The 12,567-nt window shown below is 30.7% G+C and overlaps 1 protein-coding gene across 2 annotated transcripts in view; it reads right to left on the reverse strand.

Moving 5' to 3' along the window:
• Window positions 1–462: 462 nt before the first annotated feature.
• Window positions 463–12,567, reverse strand: part of HGF (hepatocyte growth factor) — an 81,058-nt gene continuing 68,953 nt past the window's right edge. For both annotated transcript variants that reach the window (XM_070469949.1, XM_070469951.1), the window contains 6 exons: window positions 12,372–12,468; window positions 9,902–9,976; window positions 8,920–9,066; window positions 8,348–8,454; window positions 8,087–8,232; window positions 463–4,158 (listed from right to left, as the gene is read on the reverse strand). In XM_070469949.1, coding sequence (XP_070326050.1) covers window positions 3,982–4,158; window positions 8,087–8,232; window positions 8,348–8,454; window positions 8,920–9,066; window positions 9,902–9,976; window positions 12,372–12,468 — 749 coding nt within the window. In that variant the 3' untranslated portion in view covers window positions 463–3,981. The remainder of the gene's footprint in view (window positions 4,159–8,086; window positions 8,233–8,347; window positions 8,455–8,919; window positions 9,067–9,901; window positions 9,977–12,371; window positions 12,469–12,567) is intronic.

The raw sequence follows: 12,567 nt of genomic DNA on the forward strand, positions 1-12,567 counted from the left end.
TTAGCTCTTCCAATTTTGCCTCCAATTTGAATGAAATGAGTGAATTTGATTCATATTTATTCTGAATTTAATGTATACATTGAAGATAAATTCTAAAGTGATTGACTTATAATCCCCTTTGTAATATATAGTAACATGGTAAAGGAATTCAGATGATCATTCATGACAACTTGTATCATAGCATCACTCTAGCAAATATGAAGAATGAATAATTATATTTTGCAGTGGAAGAAATTGAAATCCATAGAGATTAACAGTTTACTGAAGATCACTGATATTATCATAGATAGAAGTTGTAATAGAATTATAGCTTTTGTCTTAGTTCTATACACAAGTTACATGATCTTTCTTGCAATAAAGCATATGTAATTTCTGTCAACGACATCATTGTTGTTTGTTTTTCGCATTAACCCCAGAGCAGATTCAAATATGTCCACTTATATAACTAAAATGAGGAGAGCATTTTGATAAAATATTTTATTAATAATAATAAGCATGGTTATAAAAATAACAACTTTATTAACTACAGAAAATTTATATACACGTCATAACCACAGTGTTCCCCTTTGGGTAAGCGTCCAGCTATACCACTCAATAGGCAGCTTATCTATTTCCTATTTACATACAAGACAAACAGTAATAACATCCACAGTATTCCATTTTCAGTTTCCTAAAGACAGAAACTTTCTGTGCAAATGGAAGTGAACCTACTGAAAATTACACTGTCAATATTTATAGGGTCCAGAGAATTTTAACTTTTTATATTAGCAAATTCTCAGTTCAAAATTCAGTTGAATATTGAAAGATAAATTCTTTTGGATTTTATTATGAAATGTAACTTATTCACATAAAGATTATATCTCATTCAAATTAACTTTATTTCTCAAATGAGTTTGTCTATAAATATGGGATATAATTGATTGAAAGTAGTTCTTTTTTGGACTTATGTCAATTTAAAATATTTTTAATATGAGTTTATTAAAATTCTTCACCACATGATCCCTATATTGCAAAGCCAGTATTTCTTTTTAAATGTTTAGAAATAACAAGAAAATTCCTGACAGCAATTTCTTATTTCTTGACAGTGTTTTTTTCAAGAGAATGTTGTGGCTATAACATTCACTTTCTACAGTACCATTGGTACCAACAAGAAATATTCACAGGAATAAGTGAAATACAATTTTGTTATCACATGTCATTATTGTTATTTTTCTTGCCTTCCAGTGTCTCACATTTCCCATAGTTTGAAACACTTAGATAGCAAGCAAGAGCCTGTTAATACTAGAGATTCACTCAATATAAACCATTTTGCTGAGGACCTGCCCACAGCAGATAGGTAAAAGTCATTACATATTTTACAATAAAATTAAAGAAGTACACAAAAGGATTATCATTCCTTCTGCACGGCAGAGGCATTATGACAAATATTTTAATTTTACATTACTATTCCTGGTAGACATAAGAAAATGTCCACAATTATAACAGCATATAACCATTATTCGAACAGCCAAAATAAAAATATCATTGAAAACTTCTAATTTAAAGATTCTTTTTTCCATGACTCAAATGAAATGGATTTTTACATAAATTGGATTTTTAATTTTTATTAAGAAAAAAGAATGCCCAGGAAATAGTATCTTTCACCAGAGAAAAATGACATGGTTATTTCCCATTCCACCACCTAAAATAACATGGGTCTTGTTCATCTTGCTTTTATATCTATTTTGTCAATCTCCTATAAAAAGGAAACTCCCAAAGAAAGGACTACTTTTTACACATGTCTGATGGTTTATTGGTGGTCTTGTTTTATCATTTAATAAAATGGAAAACACTGAGTTCAAAATGTCTATAAAGTTAGCTTCATTTTGTATCTATGTCATCTCTATCCCTCAGTGGAAATTTAGAGGAAAAGACATAAAAGAAATATTTTTAAATGTGAGTATTTAAAAGAATTGCAATTTAGTAAGTGTTTTACAAATATCATTAATACGTGACAATAAAATTTTGTCATTTAACAAGAAGAAACTGAAAAATACTTTAATATCTAGACAATTTACCTTGGAAATTTCTGTGTTTGATTATAATGGTATATTATGTATAGGAGAGAAAAGTACAATCAGATACACTGATATGTACTAGAAACTTATTGGATTTCTCTTCACTTTCACTGTTTCTTGATACCAGAACATATATTATTACAAAAAATAAAGAAAATGGCACAATTTCGAAAAGAATTTTGGATTTGCTGCCCATAATCTGGACTAAGTTCTTGAGTAAAATTAAAACCGTTTTACTCTAGATTGAACAATGTCTTCTGGAATTTTTAGAGCATCATTTGGATCCCTGGCCTTAATTGAGGTCATACAAAAGAAACAAGTTAGAGAAATGGAAATACTAGATTCAAAATATTCAAATAATTATTTTTAAAGGATTTTTAAACAGGAATATTTTGTGAAACTTCAGAACATATAAAATTACTCTTTGTTATCTCATTTCTTGACAAATACATGATCTTTAGCTAATCATGACTAATACAGTAATAAATATGGTCTGGTTATTATCATACAGAATACAAAATCTGAAATTTCCCATGTATTAGGAAAGATCTATGTAAAATTAAGTAAGATAAAATAAAGGTATTTTGATAAAATACCTCATTCAGCAGATTTAACTGTAGTTTAAAAAATAATCGAATACACAGTTTAGACAAACTAGTTCCTTTCCTTTTACATTTTTTTCCTTTACTTGAGTAAAGTTTTATTAGACTAAAAGACCTCCAGGTAGACAAACTTATTTTTCTTTCTTTCTTCAATATATATTTTAATGCATAATTTGGTGAAAGGCTATTTACAAATTTTAGAGACATGGGAATTTTCCTCTTAAATATTTGTTTTTAAGTTAAAGAAGATGAGAAAGAAGCCAATCACAGCAGCAAGTCTTAGACTTAACATCCTTAAATACATCTTAAAGACCAAAACACTTTTAAATTTCATTAGTTATCTCTCACTTTTTTAACTACTTTAGGGAAAAGATATAAAAATACCTTGCATAAATAAGTGTCCCTAAATTTGAAAGAAAAAATACTAATAAACAAATAGCCTATTCCCTTTAAGAATTAGATACTATCTAAAAAAAAAAAGAATTAGAAACTATCTAAAATAACTTGGATAATAAACATATGCAAGCACCTAGGTTAGGTGTTATTTAACTTTGTGTGTCTGACCACACCTCAATTGCCAAGGAGTAGAGGTCATCTGCAGATTATATGGAGGATGATCTAGTCACTTCTATCTTGCACTTTTCCTTAATATTCCTACTAGTCTTTAGAATTTTTTTAATATTTTTCTTAAGGAAAAAGTATAAAGATACAATTTCAGAATATTTAGGGATTACATTAGATACACCACAATTTGAACTGTAGTGTATGCACATGTGTACCCATGTATTTGCATATAGGTATATGTTTTTGTAAGAAGTATATGTACCAGTATTACAGGATACATGATGAGAAATGAATGAAATATAATGTATAGCATATTAAAGGTAATATAATTTAATATAGAGTTACAATTTAAAGACACAAGATATAAATTGTTTTTGTGAGGTTGAAATAATGTTTAACTTATGATTTATTTATTATTATGAAACTAACCTTGGAAAGCAGCTGAGAGAGATTAATTGATCTTTTCCATTATATCTTTAGCATCCAGCAATTATACCTTTGCATTTTTTAGTTCATTCAAGTATCTTCAGGAGATATGTTACTACACTTGCATGTACCTTAATTCACTTCAACATTTACAAAGTAACACTGACAGACAAAACAACAGCAAACACCCATAAATATTAATGAGTATCTTAACAAACATGACACTCAAGTAGTTGTCTCAGGATTTTTAAGTTACATTTTAATTCCATGTACTCCAAAATCTTCATGTAAAAGAGACTTGTGTTATTGGAAGCTTCAGACAGTTACACCAGCTATGACTGGGGTACCTTATATGTTAATATAATTTTGTGTATCCATTTTGCGTAATATGCCACTCGAACAAAAATGCCAGGACGGTTCGGAATGGCACAGCCACGACCAGGAACAATGACACCAAGAACCATTCTCATTTTATGTTGTTCACAAACAAGTGGGCCACCATAATCGCCCTAGGAAGAAGACATGCAACAATAACAACAAAGTATTATTTTAGAAATAAAAATTCACAAATCATTAACATTTCATATATCAGTTTATATCTCAAATATATATATATGTAAAAAAGAGAATAACTTCAACTAAAATATGAAGACATTCAACTGATGTACTAAACCATTGGTTGTCTTTCTATTAGACAACTCAAGACTGAGATAAGCACAAAGGGTCAAAACTGTTCTATCATGTGTAGTAATCATTTAAGAATGATTTATCTTTTCTAAAATAGTCACTCATGTTTTAAAGTGGTTTTTGCTTTTGTTCCATGCAGACTAATTAATACATAACCACTGATAGCTTTTTAGGAAAGTAGATTTTATATTCATTTTGGTTTGCTTCTGGTGTTCTGAGTATGTTCAATATACAAAAAATGGAAAATATAGAAAAATACATTAAAAACTCACCTGTAATCTTACAGTTTAAATGATTAAGCCACATTAACTTTTATCTAATTTCTTCCCTTCCCTCAACCCTGCCCCCAAAATGATTCTAACAAGTTAAACCAAAACTTGTAGGTAGTAAAACAATTCTATTTACTGTTTAGAAATTGCTTTTCTGGGCCTAAAGAAGGAATGTTCCTGCACTTACTGTTAGTAGTTAATAGAGTTATATTTATATTTTTTTTACTCTTTGTGGAAAGCTTGTATGGTAACCCTGGTGTATAATCATATCTTCATAAGTGATAGATGAAAGATGAATAGATTGATAAAAGGATTTGCGTGTATATTTTTTAATATAGATGTTATGTTTATACACATTTTATATGTCATCATTAAAATGTGCTGCATCACTTTTTTGTGCCATGTAGCCTCCTAGGACTGTAGTGACTGACTTTTGACATCTTTGTATCTAGAAGAGTGATTGGGACTATCTTCATTTTCCCCCAACAGATGAGATAAACTAAACTACTGCAAAATTTAATTCTGTAATACAAGTGGAAAGAAGAGAGTTATCAACATTCTATGATAGATAAAATCAAGGTGGGGGTGACACAGAAGATAAAATACTAAGGAAAATAGTTTATTCAAAGAGACTTGATGCAGATGTACAGAAGGGACTTGTGGACACAGCAGGGGAAAGAGAAAATGGGACAAATAGAGCAGCATTAACATACACACACCACCATGTGGAAAATAGATACTAGTGGGAAGCTGCTCTATAGCACAGGGAACTTAGCCTGGTGCTCTGTGATTACCCAGAGGAGTGGGATGGGGTGGGGTGGGTAGGGATACATGTATACTTATAGCACGTTCATGTCGTTCCACAATAGAAACCACAACATTGTAAGGCAATTATCCTTCAATTAAAAATAAATGAATAAATAACACACAAAAAAGTGCAATGAAGTGAAAGTCTTCTGAATGCCAAAATTCATCATAAACAATGTTCAAATAAAGCCACAGATTGAAAGAACATTTGAAACTACTACAAATCAACTTGAAAAAGACAAATGACTTAACAGATAAATTGGCAAATGAATGAGAAAGTAATTTAAAAGTATGTTGAAAATAGGAACAGATGCTTAAATATGTGAACAATAAAATCTGATCAAACAAAAATGAGATAAATTTTTAACTGGCTTCCCTGGTGGCTCAGACAGTAAGGAATCCGCCTGCGATGCAGGAGTCCTGGGTTTGATCCCTGGACCAGGAAGATCCCCTGGAGAGGAAATGGCTACCCACTCCAGTATTCTTGCCTGGAGAATTCCATAGACAGAGGGCTACAGTCCATGGGGTCGTAGAGTCAGACACAACTGAGTGACTAGTACTTTCACTTCTTCATCTGTACCAAAATATTAAAAATTGACAATACTGACTCTTAGCAATGGGAAAAGGGGATTTCTTTTTCATGTAGTGTTTCTGGAAGAATAACTGATATAAAGTTTTGAGGGTGATTTGACAGAATACGTAAATTATCTAAACTTGCTCTAATGTTAAGTCATTCCATGTTAAGAATCTATCCTAAAGAACTTATGGTTCAGACACATGCAAAAAGATTTCTCTATAGGCATATCAGTTATGCTCTGTGCTTAGTCGCTTAGTCGTGTCTGACTCTTTGCAATCCCAAGGAGTGTAGCCCACCAGGCTCCTCTGTCCATAGGGGATTCTCCAGGCAAGAATACTGGAGAGGGTTGCCATGCCCTCCTCCAGGGGATCTTCCCAACGCAGGGATCGAACCCAGGTCTCCTTAAACGCAGGCGGGTTCTTTACCATCTGATTCATCAGGGATAGCTCTGCTAATAGTAGCAAATGATTAGAAACTAGGTATTCAAAAAAGAGTAGGGATTAATTTTTTAATTAAAAATAAAAAGAGAATATATGCATACATATAATGGGTTGACACTGATGTACAGCAGAAATTAACACAACATTACAAAGCAACTATATTCCAATGATTTTTTTAAAAAAGACTTGATATAAACTCTGCCACATGAATTAATCTGGTTTTTAAATTAATGCACCAGTGTTCACTGATACAAATTGTTCAAGTCAATTACATTTTTAGAGACTTTCACTAAATGTGATGCTATTGATATCATACAAATGTTTAAGAGATTTCTTTTTCAAGCATCTAGATTTTAGTGGTTTGGTGATTATCATTTCAAATAACAGTGATGTAAAAAAAATCAAGCATTTTTAAGAAATGGCTGAATCAATTTGAAGTAAATAGATAAAAAATAGCAAATACGTGATAATAAGTTTTTCAGTGCTAAAGTTAGGAATCTAAGAGGACATAGATGATAAACCAGATTACAGGCTATGCAGAAGAGCAGTTGTCAAAGTAATAATGGCAGTAAGACTTGAATAAGTGTAAACTTCCTAACTATCTCAAAGACTTGGTCTAGCTCAACATTTTTGTATTTACAGAGCTCTTTGGGAAATAAATAAATAGATAAAAAATATTCCTAGTAAATTTTCATTTGTTATAATAGACTTAGTGATGTTAGATTTATTAGAACAAAAACCACCAAATTCCAAAGTGGTTATAAACACATAATCAGTTTCAAATCATATTATTTTAAAGCAATTAACTTTTTTTAACTTAAAAATATTTTATTTTCTTTTCAAAGATGAAATCTCAAAGCAATATATACATAACATACGCACTTCAATACAAATTTATGCTTCATACATAGGGCATTTTCCTAAAAGTCAAAAGATATTTCACTATTACTGAACTCATTCCATATTTTACTATACATAGTATTCTATAATTCCAGAGTTCTCAGGGTTGGAAAACTTGTCTCTTGCATTCAAAATACATCTAAAATAGCAGTTTAACAGCTTGTTTATGTTAAATAGGGATAGGAACACTGCCAAGTAGAAGGAACAGTTGCCTAAGAAATGAAAATGTCCAAAATCTTAAAGTCACAAACTTTGACCTTCTGGTTTTTTAAAATAGAAGCGCACGCACACACACACACACACACACACACACACACACACTGGCTTAACTGAAAACACATTTAAAGGTTTAAAACCAGGCATGGATCTCTTACTAAAATTAATAGAGTTAAGTTAGAATTTGGGAAGACTGGATACATTTAGAAAAACATTAGAAAAAAATGCAAGCTATGGTATCAAACTGCATGTTGGCTACTTCTATTTTGAACAGCTTTCTCTTAGAGTTTTGGCTGTATTAATTTCTTGCTATTTGAGAGATAAATGTCATCTTAGTTTGCTGCTAATGAAACATGGATTGTTCACTGTTTAGCTAAAAGAGATATACAAGAATAATAAGGATTATATTTTCCAATTCCTCTCTCTTACAACAGGCTGATGTACAATGATTCTTATTTGAAACAAATAGAAAAAAATTATAAACAGGAACAACTATGTTATCTATCACATGCTACTTATTAAAAAACCCCCCTTTTTTTACCTCACATGGTCCTGATACAATATTTTCAGCCCCAGCACATATTTCAGACTCATTCAGAGTCACCTTCCCTTGATGATATTGGCTGCATTTCTCATTCCCCATAATATAGAGATGTGCTACTCGTAGTAGACCATCTGAGTTGATCACTGGAATGGTGCAAAATATGTATGGTTAAGGAGCATAGGGTGAAGTGAAAAACAATTACAAAATATTTTTGTAAAATAAATATGATATTGCCTTATCTTTTTAAAAATAGCTTACATCCAGTGTAGCCCCAGCCATAAACACTGCAAGTGGTTTTTTCAGGAATTGTGCACCCATAATTAGGTAAATCAATTGTACTAACAAAATCATCCAAAATAGCAGGCCTGAAAAGAGAAAATATAATGGTAAGTACCTTTGATTGGATTCAGCACAAAATAAATATATTAAAATGCAGTGTGAAAGTTTAATGTGCTTCATTTAGAGAGAATAAACAAATTTGCTTCAAGTAGGTAGTAGAGAAATGAATATTTGAAAATATTTAAGAATAAATGATCATTACTATTTTTAAATCATTATTTTACCTGTTAAAGTTATCATATAATTGCTCACTAAGCTTTGGTTTTAGAGCAGGCTAACCATATTGTTGACCCAATTTCATTTATTCACATATGAACAATTTGAAAATGCCCCTCTCTTTGCCTCTGTATGCATATACACACACATATGACATGTGACATATGCTTTATAATATATTTACATGAAAGAGAAAGAATAACCACATAGTTGAAGAAGAAGTTTCAACCATTCCAGTGTATGTTAAAAATATGAAACTATCTACAGGAACTAACCTAGCAAGCTTCAGTAATACCAAATCTGATCCTTCGGGCCCATATACCAGTTGGGTAACATTTAGAACCTGTTTGCGTTTCTCATCTCCTCTCCCATGGACATCATGAATTCCAAGCCAAGCTTCATAATCTTTCAAGTCTTTGTTTCTATGTAGAAAATTAAAATATAAAATATAACTTTAAATTATGTAATATTATTTACATGTATTGTTATATTAGCTTACAAGGGCAGAAAAATAACCTAGATTTAAAGTTCAAAGTATAATAAAGAGCAACACATTTTGTTATTGGAAGGTTCTGAATTCTAAAATCAGGAAGAGCCTTTAAATTGCTGAAATTCTAAACGGCTATTTTTTCAACTTGCTTATTCTTGCTAGAGAGAAGGTCATTTATGAAAAGTTCTCAGGTAAAGCATATTACAAGAATTATAATTTATTGCAAGTTTTCCTTTTTATCTCAAAGGTGTATATGTTTGGCTTATTGATAAGGATTGAAGATTTATACTAATAAAATCAGTATAATCTTGATGAGAATTAAGAAGTAAGCTAACAAATGCTATCTCCTTATCTTTTCCTTAGGCTAGTTTACTCTGAAAATCATTCTCAGTATTTTTCTGAGGCTGGCTCTACATAAGAAAGAAGTGAGGACTGAAAGAAGTTTGTTGCTAATTCAGAAAAAAAATTTCTATCTAGAAATATAGAATTCAAGAAGGAGGTTAGGGTAAAAATTATTAACATAATTCTAGCAAAATTTTCTCCCAAATGAGAGTAGTGCTAATCGTGGAAAGAGGTAGACAGAAGTAGTACTCATAAGTAAGTATTAATTAAGTCAGTTTCATAAGCTAAATCTAAAATGAAAATAAATTAATTTTTTCACCCTACGCTGCTGAATATCTGTTAAATGAATATACATTCTAGCGGGAATCTAGAGGGAAGCCATACATATTTTTAAATGCTTAAAACAAATATTGGTTTCACTTTACCGAGAAGGGAAACACTGTCTTGCAGTAAGAATCCAACTTTCCTTTATCAATGATCCTCCGCAGATATGTTTATTTCTAAAAGAAAGAGGAAAGAAAAACAAGTAACATCTGCACATAAAGAGTGCTTGCCAATTAATGCAAAACCTATGGCTCCATTTGTTAAGCATAAACACATTGAGAGGAAAACGTAGATATTAATCTAAATAGAATAAAATGAGTATTTTTTTATCAGAAGGATGATACTTGATGATGTTCTTTTTCATAATGTGATTATAATTTTACATAATCAACTTTATTGATCCATTCCCAAACACATGTTCACATGTGTGTAGTTTATCCTTATAAGAGAAAGTATGTGCTATAAATATAGGATTATTAGACCTATTTTAAATTCAGTGTTTGATTATGAAAATGACAAATTTGAGTTTTTATTTCAATTCTGAAAACCATCTTGTGGTAACGTTACAATATTTATGCACTATTTGCTTCTTTCATTACCATTATTTAGTTCTGATATGTTAACTTAGGATATAACTGAGTAAATCTGTTTGTCCAGCTTAATATCAACAATGTGACATTTTACTTATCAAATTAAAAGTTTTTCAAGATATATCATCTAGGAAATTATTATTTTTAAAGAATAATAAATACTACAATATTTATTTGATGATATCCAAAATCTGTAAATGTATTCTTTTTTGGCAAACACATGGGAAAAAGTACAACTACTCACAATTTACATTTCCAAAGAGTACAGATGTTCAGTGCTTCAGAGAGTAACAGAATAAGATTCCCAGACTAAGACCACATTTATTTACGGCCTATACCACAAAGGAGGATAAGAATATATAGAGAGTTTTAGTTTCTATTACTCTCTATGAGTTTTGGAAGAATAGATAAACAGCTGTTGTTACTAAGAACTTGGATTTAAAAGGAAAAGAGTACTTTTTAAAAAAAGTTTATACTACACTGATCTGGTGAAAAACAGTTTCACCTACTTCTCCAAAGATGCCGACTTCAAAAGGAAGTCTCCTATGAGTAAGAATAAATTCAAAAGTATTTGCCTTTTCTTCTGGAGTAATGAGATTTGCAGAGATCCTCTAATTAGCTCAAAGATGTAGATTATTGGAAATTTTTCTGTAGTAAAGAAATTACCACCCTCAAACTTTACAACCTTCATTATGTCTTCACATTGCATTTATAACTTTAATATTCTGGTGGGTTTCATAATTCTATTTTACTTACTACCCTACAATTATCAGCATAAAGATTTATAAAAATTGATGAGTTACTCCTTGAAAGAAAGACACACTAAGAGAACTCTAGGTCATTTTCTACTTGGTGTCTAAAGAATATAAACTTCATGCTTATTATGAATTGACTTATTCATTGAAAGAAAAATAACCAGTTTCAAGTTGTCTCTTTCTACTTTATTGTCACTGTGATTTAATTATAGTAAAAATGAATTTTATTCCTAAATTCTAGGAGGCTAGAGTTAAAGGAACAGGGAAGGTTTAGAAAAAAAGGAGATATTCCAGTTTGTATTTAAAGAATAAAAATTTTGTAGGCATAAAATATGGAGGAAGAAAGCTCCAACAGCACAAAGGCCAGGGGGAGAAACATAGAGTGTCTTGAAAACAAGGGAAAATGCAGCTAGAATTCAGGTGCACTTTGGGGTATGTTGCATGATGACATTCCAATAGAGATAGATATAGAAAAAAAAAATTTTTAACATTCTGATTACCATACAGTATAATATGTGTAGTATATAGAAAGTTCTAAGATCAGGTTTTAAAGCTAGCTCCTATTTTCAGTATTTACTTCTTATAATAATCTTAATTTTGTATAACAGTCTGTTTTGAAAAACTATTTTATATAGAACATTGCATTGATTTTTACACTAAGCAATAGACATGTTTTATCATATCAAATATTATAATTTTAAGACTGTTCAACTATCAGTATAATTTATGTTTTTCTTAATGATAAAATATTCTAGAATTTTAAATTATTGCCATTTTTCATTAGAATGACAATGAAAAAGTCAGACATTAAAATCAAATATAAATGTTTTGCTATGATTGTGCATAAACATGTTAGAAAATAATCTCATAATATCCTTAATTGGGAAATTAACATAAGTATTACAACTACCATGGTTATATCAAGGTATAAGTAGGTTCCTGTGTAGTTGCCTTTTGCTTAAGAAGAACTAAAATGTCACATCAGGGACAATGCCAACACATATGGGACCTTTATAAACATTTAAAACAGCACTGTCTCTGGAGGCACAAACTGAAAAATCCAGGGAGGTTTGGCAAGCAAAATGTGATTAGTCCCCCTTGTGTCCCCCTCATATGGGTGCCTTGTGTAGGGCACAACCTTCATGACTGCACATGGCCATACTGCTGGGAATATAACTATCTGCAAATAATCCAAATATGTATGATTTGTGTCTATTAATAATTACCTGTATTTCAAACTAACCATCCATCCTACATTTGTTCGTGTTGGAATTCCATTTACAACTCGCAATTGTTTTGTTTTGGCGCAAGATATTACAGGATCTAAAAAGAGGACCAAAGACAACATTGTGACAAAACATTTTTGAAATAACCTGTGCCTCTTGGCTTTCTTAAGCATTTGATAGTAACTTCACAAATGTA

Source organism: Odocoileus virginianus, chromosome 1, assembly GCF_023699985.2.
Source record: "Odocoileus virginianus isolate 20LAN1187 ecotype Illinois chromosome 1, Ovbor_1.2, whole genome shotgun sequence".
NCBI lineage: Eukaryota > Metazoa > Chordata > Mammalia > Artiodactyla > Cervidae > Odocoileus > Odocoileus virginianus.